The 19,022-nt window shown below is 41.7% G+C and overlaps 1 protein-coding gene across 2 annotated transcripts in view; it reads left to right on the top strand.

The window, feature by feature from the left end:
• The first annotated feature begins 2,694 nt into the window (after positions 1-2,694).
• Positions 2,695-19,022, top strand: part of SLAIN1 (SLAIN motif family member 1) — a 52,841-nt gene continuing 36,513 nt past the window's right edge. For both annotated transcript variants that reach the window (XM_075045830.1, XM_075045829.1), the window contains exons 1-2: positions 2,695-3,209; positions 6,492-6,631. In XM_075045830.1, the coding sequence (XP_074901931.1) occupies positions 2,695-3,209; positions 6,492-6,631 (655 nt within the window). The remainder of the gene's footprint in view (positions 3,210-6,491; positions 6,632-19,022) is intronic.

Raw genomic sequence — 19,022 nt, 5'->3', positions numbered from 1 at the left:
CAGTGAAATTGCATGTTAGTGAAATTAGATGTACGTTTAAAATACAGCAACAAATACAACACAGCGAAATGCATTTTTATGCTTTACTAGATCCACCCATCCAGGAAATGCCTGGAAAAAGGGTCTCTCACACTGACTGTGAGCATGGTGTGAAGTGTGCACAAGTTTAAGCTGTTTTCTACCCATACTGCTGGATGGAAATTAGGCTCAAAGCAGTCTCACTCAAGGAAAAGCCAACCTTCTGGACCATTTTCTTGCGGATGAGATGTAATGAGCCTGATCCTGCCTGTGATCAATTCATCCGAACTGCCAGGAAGAACTTCTGTACCCATGCTAGGGCACTACGCTCAGTCCTAAGCTTTTTCTCCTCAGGAACTCAGTTCTGAAACAAGTGTCTGCATGCAACATTTGTGCAGGCGGCACAAACAGTAGACGGCAGCTGAAAATTTGCAACTACTTTTACTCATAACTGAGGACAAGCATTTCCATGGCGACTCTTAAGATCCTGCGCCATGATGCTACATGCTCTAGCGTGTCTCCAAAAGCATCTCCTGATGTATCTCCAAACTGTTGTCTGCGTTCATTAGATTATTTTTTTTTAACAATGCAATATCCTGATCACACTGTCACGTTCCTGTTCTGGCAATTGAAAAAAATCAGATACCTGTTTCCTGTTTTTTTGCTGGCCCACTAAGTAACTTTGCTTGCCTGGTTCAAAGAGAAAAAGTAATTCCTCCATTTTGAATCTCTTTTGAGTATTTCCTCTCCCTCATTGCATCATCCAGCACTGATATTATCATAAACTTCTTGGCTTTTTTCATTGTATATTACTGCTGTCTAATAAACTCGATATTACATACACTGCTAATTATCTTTTTTAGCACTTTACAATCTTACTGGATTAGCATATGCGTTTCTAAGAATTAAGGCTAGTACCATTATTCGTGATAAGAACCTGAGAGATATGCCTTTTGCCTGGGGCTAAACATGTAGAAACTCAATTCTTCTTTTGCTTATGGGAATAAAGATTACAGCTATATGTAGTAGTGAAAACTGGATTATGTTACTCACTCTGATGACGAGTGGCAGAACTGGGGCCAGATGGTTTTTACACTCTCATTTTTCCACTTCTTTCTTCCAAAGAGACAGAGGACACCAAACAAAAGTTTTGGATTAAGCCCTATCTGGTTGCAATGTAGTACACTGGGGGCTGTACTTGCTCTCTTCTTTGATAAAAGTTAGGTTATCTGGAAGCCAATGCTTTGTGCCCTGCTCTATCTTCCTTTCCAGTCATTCCTGTAGCTCCAGTTGTTATTATTTGCACTGTAAGAGTGCTTAAAAGACTGACAAACATTAATGCCATTGTCCTGTGCACGTGCAGAAATAAGTTTTCAGGCTATAAACAAAAGCGAGAAAACTGTGACAGGCTGGATGATTTCAAAGTTGACTTACGCCCTGAACGGAGAATTAGCGTCTGTTCCTCCTTACCTAGGAAACCTGAGGCAGCGATGCAGCACCGTGGAGGCAGCGGTGGCTGTTACGGCTACTACTCTGCCCGAAGCTGATGCTCAAGAATTGGGTAGCGACCGACTGACAGCTATTATTAGCAGGGGCTGAGCAACTTCCATGCTTCCTGGAGATTTGTTCTCCATTTCATATCAGAGCTTTAGAAGACTTCAGGACAGTAACTCAGGAGGCTGTCCCCTGCAGCTGCAGCTAGGGGCAATGAACCCGATGAGGGCTGTGTGATGGCTGAGCTACCTTGGGCAACACTGAATCTCGGCTCACCTGCTAGGGGGGAGGAAAGGACACGAGCTATGGTTCCTTCCAGTACTGGGCAATGAAGGACAACGTAAAACACTGCCATGAGCGAGCGCCGTTCATCCCTCTCTCAAAGACTGAAACGTTACAAAGCCAACTACTTATCTGGACTGTGTTAAAAAAGTCATTTGAATGCGAGGGCATCTTTCACCTCAGGGGTTCTCCTATCCATAAACAATGAAGTAGTTATGCGGGTTTCTGCTGCGCTGGGTTCAGTATTCCCGCTTCACCAGCAACGCATTTTCAAGAATATGTCGCCTTCCTCGCTGTGAATCCAAACTCCTAGAATCAGCACGTTTCTAACCCACAAATTCCTGCTTCGGGCTGAATTCGTTCCTTTCAAACCCAACAAAGCCTCTATTCGTGATTCCCATTCCCATCACACTTTCGATCTGCATAATTACAACCCTGACACCACCAGGCTCTAATTACGCGGCTCAGGAGAGGAGCGGCGTCCTGGGCCACATCCAGCCCGCGGGTGGGGTTGGGTTGGGGGTTGGGGAAGCACCTTTGTTTCCAGACCCGCGCTGAGGCGGCGCCGCCGCCCCTGGGGGTTACCCGCGGGGGTCCCCGCCGAGGCGGCCGCCGCCCGTCCCCGGGGCCGATGGCGGGGGAGCCAGGCGGCTCTTTGTTCCCGCCGCCCGCGTGTGCGCGGCGCTCCGGCTGCCGGAGTGGGAGGGGATCCCACCCGCGTCCTCGTCGCCGCTGAGGGGAGGCGCGGGAGCGGGCAGCGCAGCGCAGGGCCGGGCCGGCCCCCCAGCGCGGCGAGCGGCGCTCCCCGGCGCTCCCGCCTCCCCCGGGGGGGTGGGGGGCGGGCGCTGCCCTCCGGCGGCGCGGCGGAGCAGGTGCCGGCGGCGGCGGCGGGCCGGCAGGATGGAGGCTGCCTTGCTGAAGCCGGCGATGATGGCGGAGGTGAAAGGGAGCGGCGCCGGCCCCGCCGTCAGCGCCGAGCTGGAGGTGAAGAAGCTGCAGGAGCTGGTGCGGAAGCTGGAGAAGCAAAACGAGCAGCTCCGGAGCCGCGCCGCCGCCGCGGTCGCCACCGGCCCGCCCGGCCCGCACCTGCTGCTCGCCCCGCCGCCGGCCCCCGGCGGGCTGCGCCCCGCCAGCCCCCCCTCCGCGGCGGGCGGCGGGGCCGTGCCCTGCATGCCCAGCCCGGTGCCCACCCTACTGTGCGCCACCGCCCTGGGCCCCCCTGAGCCCCTCGCCTATTTCAAGCCCTCGCCCGGCCTGCCGGCGGCCGGCGGCGGCGGCCAGGAAGCCGGCGGCGGTGGTGGTGGTGGCGGTGGTGGTCCGGGGGCGGCCGCCGCCGCCGCCCCCGCCACGGTGCTGGACGAGGTGGCGGTGCTGGAGCTGGAGGACGGCTGCTGCGGACAGGACGAGGATACATGGTACGTGCGGCTCGGGCCGGCCCCGGCCTCGGCGCGGCTGTGCTCCCCCCGGGCTCCGGCCGGGCTGGCGGCCCCCGCCGCCTCCCGCAGCGCCCGCCCCGCTGGTGCTGCCCGGGCTCTCACTAGGCTTGCCCCCCCCCCCCCCCCCCAAATCCACTTGATCTCGTTCTGCTTAAACTTAAATCTGCCCTTTTTTCCTCCCCCAAAACGTGCCATCGGTGCGGTTAACCCGACCGGCGGAGTGGGGCCGTGTCCGGGCTGGCGTTCAGGTGGGGTCTTTGCTCCCCCCCCCGGTCTCGTCCGCGCCCTCGGCGGGAGACCTGTGCTCGTGGTCCCCGTTGAGGACGGTGGTCTGTCTTTAATTTCGGGTCTCAGCCTAGTTTCGGCCTCCTCTTTACATTAGGAATTAAAAATAGCGGAATCGTTCCGGGAAAGCCGTTATCCGAGCAGTGCTGCCTCCCCATCCTAAAATCTGTGCCCAATTGTCTCCCATCTTCAGGGATTTGGGAGGGCTTTTGTCTTTTAGACATTGATCTAAATGCTTGGCTGTGTATCTTCAGCGCCTGTGTAGCTCCAGAAGGCACGGCTGGGTGCCGGTAAATTGAATTAAAAGCAGAAATGAATAGCGAATGAATATGGTGGAAAATAAAATCGACCTAGAGGAATGATAACGCTCACTTAAAAACAAATAGAAGGGGAAATTAGACTAGGGAGGTAAATAAATAAATAAGTAAGCCTGGTGCCTCAAAACTTGTCTCAGCAACGTGGACAAACGTTGTAGGGACACTGCTGGAATACTATGGAAGTTGTTGGCTGCGTGACCATGTTAAACATAATTGATGCTCAGTTGCCTTAAAGTGTCAGTAATAAAAAATTTATTATTTATATTTAAATAACTCTTAAGTACCTGTCAAAGTTTCAGTGTGGGTTTTTTATGTGGCTAGCTTTTAAATCGAGCTGAGGTTTTACATCAGCTAAGAATAAAATACAGTATAATGCAGCTGAGATGCATGTAAACATCCTTATTTTTGGTAGCAGAGAAAGGATTTAAAAATTAATCCATATATCCTAAAAATGTCTTGAATGATGGTTGTGTGTACTTTGTCGCACAAAAAAATACCATGCTGCAGTTTCTGAAAATTGCTTTTGAGAATCATCAACAAATTGTATGGAAATTTTTGTCAGTGTTGTTTCATTGTGTGTACCATTAGTCTGCGCAGGGCTGTTTTGAGGTTGTTGATCCTGACTTGAATCAAATCTTACCTTGGTCCTAACCTCTTAACTTCACATTAAGGAATATTAAATTTGTTTGATCCCGTCCTGTTAAACAAAATGTTTTTCCCTGTTTATATTTCAGTGCGATACAAAGTCAGTCTTTTTTGATGTGCCTCAGTAGAGTTTCCTATTTGATTTGCCCCCCGGAAGCAATCCTAAATGCTTTTGGGGGGCCAAAACTTGCCTTCATGACATACATATGTGTCTGCAGGAAGAATTTGGTGACAGGGGTTTGTTAACAAATTTATCCCACTAAGAGTGAGTTGTTCTAGCTGTTGAATGTTTTTAGTTCAAGGCTAAATCTCCCTCGTTGTCCATGAAAGGTCAGCTGTGTGATGCCAGCTGCTTCGGACTTTTTTGTAATGTCAGTCTTGAAAGCAAACTGCTATCTGGAAAGCCAAAGACCAATGTGTATCCTAGTTGTTGATTAGTAATTTTAGGCCTTAAATACCTTTGCTTTTTTTTTTTTTTTAACTGCAGTTACAAAAAAACATAGAAAAATTAGCATCGTTGCAGACAAGTCAAACCTCTTTTTGCTGTTCAGCTTTTTACACAAATGTCTGATCATAAGTCAGATACTTAGCTTCTGAAGCACTTCTGCAGGTTAACAGGAAAGCTGAAAGCTTTTTTTATTTTTTTTTTCCTTTTCATTTTTTTCCAGTATCATTTTTTAAATGTGTAGCCAGGCACCCCAGGAACTCAGGGGAAATGAGTCCTCTCCTCAGAGAAATTCAATAGTTCATCTCTGCTGGGATTGCCAAGAGAGATAGCAATCGCAGTGAGGATATTTATTCCTTGTGAGCTGGATAGAGAGTGCTGATTGACTTCAAAGGAAAAAAAAAAACCCAATATAGAGCAGACATGGGAAAACAGTTGCTCTTGGGGGACTTGGGTAGCTGTTGAGCCAAAACCCTGAAAGTGAAAGGCTGCTACCTGTTAGTAGTCCCCTGAGGAGCTCAGTCTTTTCTTTTTTTTTTTTTCTTTTTTTTTTTTTTTTTTTTTTTTATCTTGGTCTTGCCTTTTGCATCCACTGTGTGCAGGCCAGATTCTTTTGCAGCCCGTGGAGTGTTTTGCTGGTGCCTGAGAATCTGCCTCTGACTGTCCGCGTGGATCAGACGTGGTCAGGCCAGATTGCCGTGAGCTGTCTCCAGCGGCTCGGAATAGCTCCCTTCCCTTCCCGGGAGATTTGCAGTCTGCCAGGTGAACCAGCGTCTGCTGGTGTATGCTAATCTGCAAGGGCAACGGCAGCAACGCAGGTCCCAGCTTCAAGAATTTCCCCATGAAATCTGCTTTGATACCTGGCTTCCTAATGTGCTGGACCATCTGATTAGTTGCCTGCTCTTGTCTGAGAATAACGCGTATGTGCTAGCTTGTCTTGCCTATTTCTTTTTTTCCTGCTGGAATTGAATATTGAAATTGGATTTTCATTGTTTCTCAGCACATGTTTTCTAATCTTTAAAAATCTGACTTGTACAACATGGGGTTCATCTGGGAGAAGATACTGTGTATGAAAATTAAATTATAATCAGCGCTCTGACAAGCAGATTAAATTGTTATAGGTAAAAGAGTGAAGTAAATAACAGTGAAATTGTGATTTAAATGTAAAATCAAATACTGAAATTATCTGATCTCCACTAAAGATAAATATAAAAGGGAAAACTGGTAGGACCTTTGGCGTGTGTACAGCACCTAATGCATTTGGACTTTGGACAGTGCTGAAATTCAGACAGTGGTAATGACGAGATGGATGTTTTTTATGAGAATTCTACTTGAACTTTGTTTTGACGTGCCAGACCTGTAAAGTTTATATTTCGCCACCTACTTTTCTGAGGAGGGAAGAAGAAAACTGAAGTAAACTCTTCTACTTCAGAATATGTTTTGTTATTAGGTATCATATTGCAAGGCTTTGCACTGTTATAAATTATTAGTGGGCAGGAAAGTGAGAATACAAAAGTAAACTTTTAAGTATTGCATATCTTGCTGATATTTGTGTGTATTTTGGTTAAGGTTGTACGTCTTGCCTACCAAGACTCTCACTTCTCAAGAGAAATCACTGAGTCCTCTGCAGTGGTGCAGGCGTGTTCTGGATCATCCAAGTCCTGAGATAGAGGCTGCAAAACGTTCCCTGTGCTTTAGGTTGGAACAAGGTAATCCTATTCTTTGAATTTCTTCACTAGTAAGTTGGCATTTTTGGTCTGGCATTTCATTCGTGTTTGGTGTTTTTCACAATTTAGCAAGCTTTACAAATGGCAGACTTGCAGTTTTTTTACTATGTATGCAAGTCTTCCTTCACTACATAAATGCTAACAGTTGTTTGATTTTTTTTATTTTCTTTTCTGATCATGCAGTTCTTCAAGTGTTCTCCTCCTTTGCTATCCTTTTCTTCCCCTGCATAACTTGTGTCTTTTAAACTTCACAGTTTTCATCCGTTGCTTAAAATAGTGGACATCTTGGCAAGAAAACTTTGATGCTAACTTTACTATTGGTACCTCTTGAGATTTGAAAACAGTGGGTTTGGTTTTTTGTAAAGTCAGAAGTATCCCGGTGCTGTAAATTTTTAAAGGCATATTTGTCCACATCTAAGGTAGTATCAGGACTTTGCTAAGTATAGGACAGACCAAGAAAAGCTGTAACTTGACTGCTAGCGCTACTTTGGTGGGCTCTCGGTAGTCTCAAGTACTGGGATCAATCTGGTGGCTGTTCGGTGCCATTATTTTTACTTTTTTACCATCTGGGGTCCCATTAAGATTGTAGTAAGTGTTGAAGAACGTGATTAAGGTGTGATATTATCTTCAGGTTTATAACTTACTTGGAAAGAAGCAGCAAATAAACGATATAGGAAGACGACAGGAGAAGGAAATAAAGCTAATGACAATATGAGCATATGGTTGTACAGCTGTCATTAAGAGATTGAGCATGCTCTTCTATGCTTTGGAGGATATGGGTAGCTGTGGATTAGTCTTATCCAAAATCAGGCATTTAACTGAATCAGTCTCTGAAGGCATCTGTCTCTTTGCAGTCACTATAAGACATCCTACAATATTATTGTCCTAGCAATATTTAGTTGAGCTCATTTGCTTGCAGTTCGGTGGTGCCTATGTTGGTAAACATCCCACCCAGCTTTAGGGTGGAATTTGGCTCGTGATTTGGATACTGGAGTTGGGGTGTCTGCAGTGTAAGCTGGGTGTCCGTGCTTGGCAGTCAATGGGAGTTTTGTCCCTCGAGTCGGAGGAATCTGGGGAGCTGCCCAGATGATGTGGTGTAGGTGTTGGCCTTGGGACGAAGTCAGTAGCTCTCCTGAGGTGACCTGAAGGTATGTATGTCTGCGTGGTGTAGGGCGTCCTGGTCGGGAGCCAAGTCCCCGTGTAGAAGCTCCATTTAGATTGTCCCACGCAGGCGTCTAGTGCCATTTGAGACGGCCTCGGTTACCCTGGCTGACCTCCAGCTTCCACTCAGGATGGGGACAGAGCTTCCGCAGGTCCTGTGCCTTACCTCCCGTTCCTTTGATGGTATCTTGGCCTCCCAAGGGCCTCCCAGGTGGCCCAGTGCATCTGGGTATGGGCAACTGAATCAGGTCCATAATGCACCTGTGGAAACAAGCCAGAAGAGTCTGTGACCTCTTTTTCCCCTTACAAGGTATTATTTAAATTTAATAGGCAATAAAGACACTAGAAAAGCATATTTATCGTTTCAAATTTAAGTCACTCTATGGTTATCGGTTCAATCTCTCTCTGTGCAGAAGTCACAGCGAGTGATATATGTCACGTAAGGTTATGTTGAGTTGCTTTGATCCGTATGTTCTAGTCATGATGATGGGTTCACGAATTTCCTGGGCTCTGAAAAAAGTTTCTGAGAAATTATATGCCATGTATAAAACCCATTATGGGAGCAGTATGTTCAAGGAGGGAATGGACTCGAGTTTCTGCTGCAGCAGTTCTATGCTAAAATTGTTTTAATTAATAATTCAGTCAGACTTGATTAATGCTCATATTTCTAAAGAATTTATCACCTATACCTTTACAAATAATACATAATAAGCAAATGCCATGTTTCTTACCCTCACTTTGTAGAAGTTGGTTTCACGGTATTTATTTCTTCTTCAGTGTTGAAACCAGATGTGAGATTGTTGTAAGTATCTAATAATTCTGTTTTAAAGTACAACAAATATCTGTAATTTGATTTTCCTATTTTTTGTTTTGCAGTGCACTCTATCAGTAAGTACATGTGTATAAATATGTACACAGAATTTTATCCTACTTTTAAAAGTGACTCAGTAAGAATGGCATTCTTCTTTTCTGGTACTGAAGTTTCAAACTTTGTACTTGTAAGTTGAACAGTGTTTTCCCCTTTTAGCCATATGCTTTGAAAGGGCATTTTAGAGGGATTTTTGAAATCTCATTGTGCCTCTTCTGTTTGGCACTGAGTCAACAGTAACACTAATGTACTTGAGAATTATTAAATGCGCAGTCAAAAAACTTTTATAATGTACCAGACTGTCATTTCTGAAACGGCTTATAGGTAGAATTCGCTTAGTACTTTTGTCCATGGTGCATTAGCCAAAAATTAATCCACTTTAGATTGTCATAGCTCTTAGGCACTATAGTGTGCATTGAAATAAAAAGCAGTAAAAATTGATTTTTGTCTGCAAAGTCAGCATATCTGAGGAAGTGCACACAGAGAGAGGACCTGTGAGCCAAAAGAAGTAAAATTTCACCAGGCTGTTTTTCTAACTAATTCCTGTTATCTTCTTATGATTTCTCAATCTGTGCTCATTTATTCCTGCTCATGTAATTTTTCCGTATTACATTACATCCTGATTTTCGTAAAAGTTTTCATTTGTTGTTTGAAACATCCCAGCATTAGGATAGCTCAAAAGAAGGCTAAAGGTCTTGTGAGAGACTTCTGCCAAAGCAATCCTATGAAATAATACAGGCTGGAGAGTTACTTGGATGATGCTAGTTAACTTTTCACCTTGTTGCGCTCACCAGCCTGTTTTGTTTCTGAGGAAAATGTTTGGTTTAAGTATTTCATGGTGGAAGTAAGATTTCATCGTGGCATAAATCTTTAAGGGTATAAGCACAGTGGTGGTCTCTAGCAGGTTCTGCTGTGAAGCACTTTGAGAACTTGGACAAGCTTCACAATGTTCCTCTGGTCTACCACTAAGTAGGTAAAGCTTATATCTAGTTTATAATGAACTAGGCTTGTTAAAAGCCCTGTTTCTGTGGATTAAGTATGTTAGCTTTAAGAAGGATGAAAGTTAAATGTAACCTCCTATGATAAGATGTCTGCTTAGCTTTTTGCTGTTTTCCATGAGCAATTCTAGTGTTGAGGTAGTATTTGTGGTTTGTTGTTTTTTTGTTTTTTTAATCTGTGACCTGACCTGGACCCCTTCTTTCTTTTTCCTCTTCTTCAATCATCTTTTGTTTGAAACTTTTCTAGTTTGTTTTGTTAACAGCAGTTCTCTATCTATACTGTAGGGTCACCTCCCTCTCCCTTTGTTTTTTAATATTGCTGTCTATTTTAGTTCTTTAGATTCATTCAAATCAACAGGGCCACATCACAGTCTTAATGGTGTGGTAGAGCTTCTTCTGTATTTTCTTGGTAATACTGGGAGATGTTGGGACATATCAGTATTAAGCCCAGCGAGCAGAGAGATGGCAATGTATAAGCTTCCTAGCTGGTACAGAGGGGTATAACTCCTCCGAAATTGATGAGAAGGTGTTGATTGACACCCTGGCTGTAGATACCTTATATAGCTTCACTTCTGTAAAATGCTGTGGAGTGGGTGGGTGGATAAACTGAGGAGTTAAGAGGCTTAGCGAGGAGTCGGTCTGTAGGAGCTCAGCTTTTATGCAGGCCTTCAAAGCATATCTCATCCAATTCAGCCTTCCAGACAGAAAACTCCTCTTTCCTGGAGAATATGAAGTATTGGCTAGATTCAGAGTTTGGCTCTGAGTTCTTACTCAGAAATACTGCTTCAGATGTTTAAAAAGAGTAGGCAACAGAAGTCTGTAGGTTTTGCAATTGGCTGCAGTAATTTATAGTTTTAAGATTAAACTCTGCTTCATTTCTTAAAATGGGTAATGTGCTTCAGGATGAATGCTGTTATGTCATCAGTGGACAATAAGGTATGTTGTGAAACAGAACCATTGTAGTTTCTCTCCAATTGCTTATGATTTCACAAACCCCAAGAATCTCATCAGTGAAATTTTAGCTTTTATTGTACTGGATCCCAATGTCACATGTCAGTTAAGTTTGATATCCAAACATATAACATATCCAGAAGAAAAACTAGGGGGGGAGATTTAATTTGACAGTACTACATTCTTTTTACCTGTTAAAAAAAAAAAAAAAAAAATCTTACAGCTAAAAGGGCCCCAGAAAGTTTTACCTGGATGTGAAACTTGTTACACAGAAAGAGGTAAGGTTCTGTCCCATTGTCCTAAATTCTTTTCCACTTCCCAAGCGTTCATAGTGAAGTCATTTAGTTTGGAGTCTTTAAGATATAAAGTACATTTCATCAACTGTTAAGAATTGCTGTAATAGTGAACTTTAAGGCTGTACTCTGTTAACAGCAGAAGCAAACAGAAAATACTATAAATGGATGAAAGCTTTTATTTTGTATGCTTGAGCTGGATCCAGTGCTGCACCCAGTGCAGGGTGGGATTTTTTTTATTATTCTAAAATAGGTTTATTCGCTGTCCACTGATGCATCAGAGATGTATGTTCTAGCACTCCGGATGGGATTAATAAGATTTAATACGGCTTTCTCATCCTTATTTTTCATATGTAACGGAGATTAAAGTTTCATGTAAAATGCTTTTGGGGTAGCAAATGGTAACGTGCTGAAGCTTGCAGATGATTGGATTGTTGTTTCCATCATAAATAATAAAATTTATAAAGCTCTAGAAGGAATGAAAGAAGTGGCACAACTGATTTGGTTCCTTTTTGTGTATGTTTCTGATAATAAAAGGTGATGAGCAGCTGTAACTCCTATCAGCATCTGAGCACCTTGCAGGGAATGTGACATCTCAGAGGACAGGATGCATAGCAGTCTTCTGCTGCAGTACAAGCTTAGTGCTCAGAGCACACATACACACGCAGAGGAGTTATTTCCTATTAGATTACATTTATTTGAAGTAACCTGTTGTAACAGCTGCATAATTCCAAGCACTTCTTAGAGGTTTTGCAAATGCTGATATCGCTGGATTTTTTAATGCAGCTGCTGAGGATGATTTGTATATTTCAACTGGGAAAAACTCAGGTTTGATATTCTACTTAGAAGCACGTGCTTGCATTTCACACAGAGTATTTCTCTCCAGCACCGGAACATTTCTACTCAGCAAGTACACTTCACGGTAGAAGTGTCTCATTGAAAACCCTTATGGCAACAAGTGCATAGAAGATCAGACACTTTGTACTCACTTCACAGATATCCCTTGCCTTTCTAATATGGCTCTTAAATATGACTTCTACTTTTTATTAAATTATAATATGCATACTATTTAAGAATTTCATTTCATATTTGAGGATTGATTGTTTTGCAGCTTATAATTAAATATTTTCCTAGAATTGATTTCTGGTTGTTATTAGAAGATGATGCTGAATTCTGAAGTCTATGTAAAGGGTGGTAGAGAGGTGGTGTTGGATCTGACTTCAGTTGAGAAGATACCCATCCCGTTTTAGAATATAAGTGTTCTATTAATCCATGCTAGCTACAGAGCTAGGATTATCAACTCATCATGAGTAACTAAACAGCTAGAAACACTGTCAAATTTTATGTGAGGATTTTAGTAGGCTTATTTAAGATAAGAATAATTTGTGCTTGTAATATAGGCTCAAATGCAACATATGTCTAAAAGCAATAGTAGTAGCATCAACACTGACAGTTAAACTAAAAATACAGGCACAATTAGTGTTATCCAGCAGAGTTCTGGTCACTGTTTTTGTTTCCAAAGTACATGACTACTTTCCTGGATAGGAATTAAAAGGAAACCTAGGTTTTATTAATGGACCTGCGAGCACTTGAAAGCTTATCCACTGAAGATGTTTTTTCTATGGGGTGTTCTGGAAGCTCATTTCATTTTTGCTCCTGATAGTCTGTGTGTCTTGCTCATTGTTTGCTGGTCCCCAAATTATTGTTACAGCTTTTTTCTTTACATTCTGGCTTTCTTTCACTGCCTATTTTTGATGTCTGCAGAAGAGAGCTGGGAGTAACATTTCAGAATGTAGACAAGCTTCCCCCATGTGGTATATAGACGTAGCACTACTTCTTTACTAAAATGTTTATTTCTGTATTTTTACTTTAGGGAGCACTTTGGTTCTTGTCTTCATAGCACTGCATCTTTTGGGAAGCTTTTGTTCAGATTGTTTTATTCCATGACCCCTAAGTATCTTTTGAGAGTTGTTTATTTCTGGCATATAGTCCACAGTCCTGTAAATATGCCGTACAGTCTTTGCCCTTAGCAGGTGACCTCACATTTTAATACGTTAGAAGGAAGTCGATTATCTGCACTTGCTTTACCAAGTGTTCCACATTCAGCATATCTCTGTTTGTATTTTGTGGAAATGCAACGTTTACACCAGTAATTTCCTTTTACTTAGGGATCATGCAAAAGTTCTTGTTATACAATAAAACTTTTTTGACTCTACCTGATAATGAAATGTAGTCAGTAAGCTCTAATCTGAGTATTTGTGAGGCCTGGGTATTCACAGGTATGCTCGATGTTTTTTCTGTTGCAAGACAGAGGATAAGTTAGTATGAAAGATAGAGACATAGGAGTTTATAAAAATGAAATTCATGAGTATTTTATATAATTTTCCCTTGTGAAGCTCCCCTAAAATATTATTTTCTTAATTTTACTTCTAGATGGGATATATTTGTAAAATTTACAATTGCGGAAGAAGGTTTTTTTGTGGAATATTCACTTTTGGGGGGGTTACTAAGCAATTCTTAAAAGTCTTTGAATGTGGCTTGATTGCACACTGTAATTGAATACTTAATTAAAAGCTTCACACTTCTGAGAAGACTGAGGGAGAAAAGGAATATAAGTCTGCCTGCAAGACTAAAAATTGCTTTTCTCGGGGGGGAAGCTGAAACCTACATAGTTCTTGTTTTGAAAAGCACTTGTAGCAGTATAAAGATTACATTTTTACTAATTTTAAAGAATCCTTAGACAGTAAGTGACAAAATAGACTGCAATGTGTTCTTGAATGTTTTATTTTATGATCGAAGTATTTGACTATGAGATGTTACAGAAAACTGATATGGAGTAACAATTTTAAAGTGACATTGAACTGATAGCTTAGGCATTATTTATTTATTTTGTTGTTTTATTTATTTTATTGTTTTACCACAATTAAAAGGTCATGTAAACCAAGACATGAGGTGAATTTGGACCACCATTACCACTTCTACAATGTAAAGTACCCGAAAACTATTGTACCCGTCTGGCTGAGCTGAGATTGTACCCACCTTGTAACACCAGAGAAATTGGTATGGTAACACCATTTGGGGATAGCTTTTTCTTGAAAGCAGAAGCACAGCTGAACATACTCAACCCTGTGTGCCCCCCATGCTGCAGAGGGGCATTGCAAATGCATAGTAACTTGGAACAAATAAGTTTTCCCACCTTTGGAAAGAAAGCCAGCTTCTTTTGGATTCATTTGTCTTCATTACGTAGTACCAATGTTGATCTTGCTACCTGTGCTATATTAATTCAGGGTGAGATGACTTGTACCTGAAGTGTGCATTTCTAAAATGGCTACACATAGAGGTAGAGGTGCCTCGCTTTGATGAAGTTGCTGTCATGTAGGCAGATAAATTCCACTATAAGAGTTGATGAGTTGTATCCTGTGCTGCATAGGAGAGAAGATCCGTTAATTTCTTTTCACGCTTAGTTTTTTCTGCGGCTGCTGGAGGACAGATTGTTTCTGACTAAGTAGGGTAAGCATTAGTAACTAGAGAGCTCTTGTAATGTTGGTACTAAAAGTTATGATTAATTTAATCTAACTTTAATTACTAAAGTTAGATACCTAGAAAAAACTAGTTGTCCGTTGACTCTGAAGAAGCCAAAGGGCAATTCATCCAACCTGTCTCACTCCATTCTTAAGCAATTGTCTGAACTGAGTCTGGAGATACTCATTTCTCTCCGCTCATTAGAAAAAAAACCTTGGGTAGTACTTAACATTGGAAGGGATTAGATGACAATATTCCTTCATACTTTTAACAAGTCTTGAATACTCTCTGCATTTTGCAAGAATAGCCCTGATGCCTTTCATTCTGAGGTGGTTTTTCATTGTCTCCTTTTTCTTCAGTCATGGCACTTCAGACCTTGCTCATAATCATTTGTTTAGATGCCTAAGTTCATTCTCTAGAATGGGGACAAACAGGACGCTTGGGGTTTTTTGTGTGTGTTTTCACATACTAGTAGCTGATGTGAATCTTTCTGTGGTAGTTAGGCACAACAATTTTGTGGCAGAGTCCATACAGTGGTGAAGTAGTTGATGTAAAAGCTATCGTGTCTGCTGGTCTTAGCTGACATACACGGGGTATTGCTTTGTGCTGCATCTGAATCACAGAGGAAAATCTGGGTGATTGAATAATCTCCCCTGGAAAGACTTTTTTTGTGTCTCAGTTACCAGAGCCAGACATGGAGCTGTTTCTGTTGTATCTGACTGTAAGTACCTTGTCCTTGGATCCCAAGCATTTAATATGTGGATTCATAGAACATGATATGGCCCAGATTTATTCCACCTAATTTTAGGCGTCTGGTATACCTAATTCAATAGCACAGTCACTTTGGCCATGATTTACTTGTCTTAACAAAGGTGCTAACTGTAATTTGACATGCTCTTGGGTCCTTGAGATATACAGATGGGGCATATGGGTATGGTACAGGAGCCGCACAACAATCTCACTCATCTGGACCAGCTGGAGCACCTTAAATGTCATTACATTCTGGTTTTAGACAACTGAATCATGCCCCTGCTGTTTTGGGCTGAAGAGTGGGCTCTGCTCCAGACTCTAGGGACTTAAATGAAGCACTGCTGACCTTTCAGGACTCTGCCCCCAAAGATCCCTGGTGCTCTCCTTCAGCTGCCTGTGATGTTCAGCTTTTTCTCATGGAATGTCCCTCAACCCCCCATGAGACCCAGCCATCTCTTGTGGTGGTGTCGGTCACTTTTGGCAGCTTCGCAGCCTGTTCTTTGTGTTGAACAACGTCTCGTGTCCAGTCCTGTAGTTCCTCATGTTACATCCGATTACCTTCACCTCGAGCCAAGGAGGACAAGCCATCTCCTGGCATACCTTCACACAGCTGGTATTTAAATTCCCATTATAGCCAACAGAAAGACAGGGCTAGGTTTGGTTGTCCATATACGTGGCACTGATGCCTTTGAAATGCCCTGACCAATTGTCTAAATGGCATGAGATGCTTAACTGTAGGCAATTGAATTGACTGTAATTAGAGCTTATATGCGAAACTTACTTGTGGATGTTGTAGATGCTCAGAGGAAAGGTCTGGGACATAGCAATGAATGCGTGAAACAATCCTACAAGAGAAGGTTGTTTTCTTTTTCTTCTTAGGGATATATGTGTTAGTGTGTTAATTTTTTTAATAAACTTTGTTTTTATCATTAACAAAACTAATCTCTTCAACAATACATGTATTGACATTGCAGGTGACTTTAATATGTGACACGTTAATTTGATGGAAATACTCTAAGAGTTTTAGAAGGAAAACTTGTAATTCTTTTCTAATTAATTCTGGATGTAGCTTCAGGCTATAGCTTTTAAATTATTAGCATGTTGGCATATGGCTCCCAAGGTTTTTCATGTGTCATACAGCAGTATGTATTCATTATTTTGTCTTTTCCATTTAGAATTGCTTTTTACATATGAAGAAATTCAGTGTGCGCTTTATATTGATGCTATCAAGTCAATGAAAACTTATCAGCACACAAGAAAATAGGTTGTGCAAGATAACTTGCATATTTTTAGCATGTGAACAGACTTTAAGTAGCATTAACTGCTTGCCACTTCTTTTAAAGTCACTTGAAAGCCATGTAAAGATTTGTGTCAGAAATGAAAGTAAGCTGTTAGGGCTAGGGGCTGTCATTTGTTTTATCCTTCAGGAGTGGCTCATAAAATGTAATTCCAATTTCATTGAGCTGAAGGTACTACCACAGTATAGCCTTAGTAAAAGCGTGGGATTGATTGAGTATTAAGTCTTAAGAATTTGCATCTGACTGGTAGCATATCTTTTTTTTAATTTTAGAGTTATTTGGCACTTGATGTATTTGTGATTTTTGGCTTCAGGCAATTTTTTCTTTATAACATGTCTTAAGTCTTTTATGGCTGCAGGGAAGGATTTTGTGGCCTGTAGTGTGTGGGTGGTAGCAACTTAGTCATCTGTTGTGGTTTTGCCTGCAAATACAGAGGACTGGGCTCAGCATCCTAATGCCTTAAGGTTCTTTCTTCCTAGAAGTCCACCATGTCCCTCAGCTCTGTGAAACACTAGCAAACCTTCTCAATGTTCTTTGTTCCTCCTTCCCAAACCATAGGAAAGGTGGGGGAGAGAGCGATTTGTAGGCCAGCACAAAATAGGGCAGGATGGAGTGATGGAGGGAATCATTGCTTCAGCCTGTTCCTCCATGGTGTCACCAGGTTTCTTTTTTGTCATTTCTGCTTCATGTGTTGCAGTTAAATAGCCAATGTTATGAGTGCCTCATGGTTGTTTCTTAACGTCTTTTGAAATACTGGGTGTGAAATATTCACTGTAATCGCAAATGGATCTTTATTTATAAATAAAAAAAATAAATTTCAGTTTGTAAGTAGGCACATATGTTCTTCTTGTGATGGACTTAGTCCAAAAAAGATTTTGTTATTTTTGGCCTATGTGGGCGCTGATAAATCTGAGATAATTACTTGGAAGAAACAAAATGGTTTTTATGGAGAAGCTTGAAGAAACATCTTAAACTTTTGATGTCCAAGCCCATTTCTGCTTACTGTGGACGTGACAAGTTCTGGCAGTGGAAACGCTTAAAAGATACTGTAGAGTGCCTTTTATCCTAAAAAGTAAGATGTGGGCAGAAGGATGTTGCAGCAGTGTAGCAATTGTATTGACAGTGCTTCTGCAACTTGAGTGCTTTGACTCTCACCTCTTGTGCCATCCTCATGCTTTCCCTGTTGTACTGTACTCTTGGTTGATAACATTATACTCCTCTCTCCTTCTCTGTCAGCTTATACCTACGAGTTTGCGAGGAGCAAGGATTGCCTCATTATTAAATGCTTGTACAATTCTTGCTGCAGTGTAGGTACTTCTGGGAGGTACTCGCAAGGCAAAGTTTACTGAGGGAGTCTCTCTCGAGATGTCTGAAATCACCCCAGGGGTGCTTAAATCTAGGAATGTGCTCTGAGTTAGTGCCAGGAGAAATCAGTCTTTCTCTAGGGAATCTGAAGAGAGAAATCTGCTTAGGCTAAAAATTGTCATTGCAGAAGCCCTGATCCCCATGACAGTAATGATAATGGTAATATATCTATAGGAAACATCTATGTCATTTTACCTGTTTTCCTGGAAGTAACTATGGTTAGTACTTCTTAATTTGACTCTAGGTTGGTGCTGAACCTTAATTCTACATGAGGATATGTATTCTGAATACTTTTATTATATTTGACAGTCACTTAAACCTCTACCAGAACTTTTCTTAATCCTAAAATGTCATGATTTTTTTCCCCTGTTTGGTGTTTTAGAAGTATGAAAAACCTATTTTACAGTATATTTTATTTTTGAAGGGTTTTGTATCTCTTCTCTGCTTTGGGTAATAGTGTTAACACTTTCTCATAATAAGCACATAACTGTGACACCTGCTATATTTATCCAAAAGCCACAGGGGACCTGCAGGGTAAGTGCTGCTTTTGACCTTGATTTGAGCCTAACTTTTAGCTTTTCCAGTCTGATTCAATTTTGGCAGCAGCTATACTTGTGCAAAGAAAAAGGAGTGTGGCATCTTGGAACAGGGTGTCAAGAGTCAGAAACTGTAGACAGAGAAGCTCTCTTGCAAAACCCTCCTGTCAGAGGTTTAACCTGTGAATAAAGATGGCAAGTAGATACAGTCGTAGGGGGAACTATAATGTGTTTATGGGTGTTTCTTGGATGCAGGGAAAATTCAGGACTAACTAATAAGGTTAGAAAACACGTAGTTTAGGGTTAATGTTTGAATTATTTTATCTTTTTTGTGTTATGATAAATGATCACGAGAGTTATATCCCAACAGACACATGTATTTGAATTCCACCTGGTATGTAATTATTATCCTATACTGTTAGGAGAAGGATGGGAAACTGTCCTTCTGTGAGACTGTTACTTACCGAATGGATCCCTTACTCTTTATGCTTACCTCCCTTGCAGATGGTAATGTTAAAAAAAAAAAAAATTATGTATGCTACCAGAAATTTTAAATTTAGGAAATGTAATTAGCTATATTTTTCCTCCAGCCACCTGTTCTCCTGAGCAAAAATTTACATCTTTGATTCAA

The sequence above is a fragment of the Buteo buteo genome, chromosome 14, assembly GCF_964188355.1.
Source record: "Buteo buteo chromosome 14, bButBut1.hap1.1, whole genome shotgun sequence".
Taxonomy (NCBI): Eukaryota; Metazoa; Chordata; class Aves; order Accipitriformes; family Accipitridae; genus Buteo; species Buteo buteo.
This window is presented reverse-complemented; position numbering and strand designations above follow the sequence as displayed.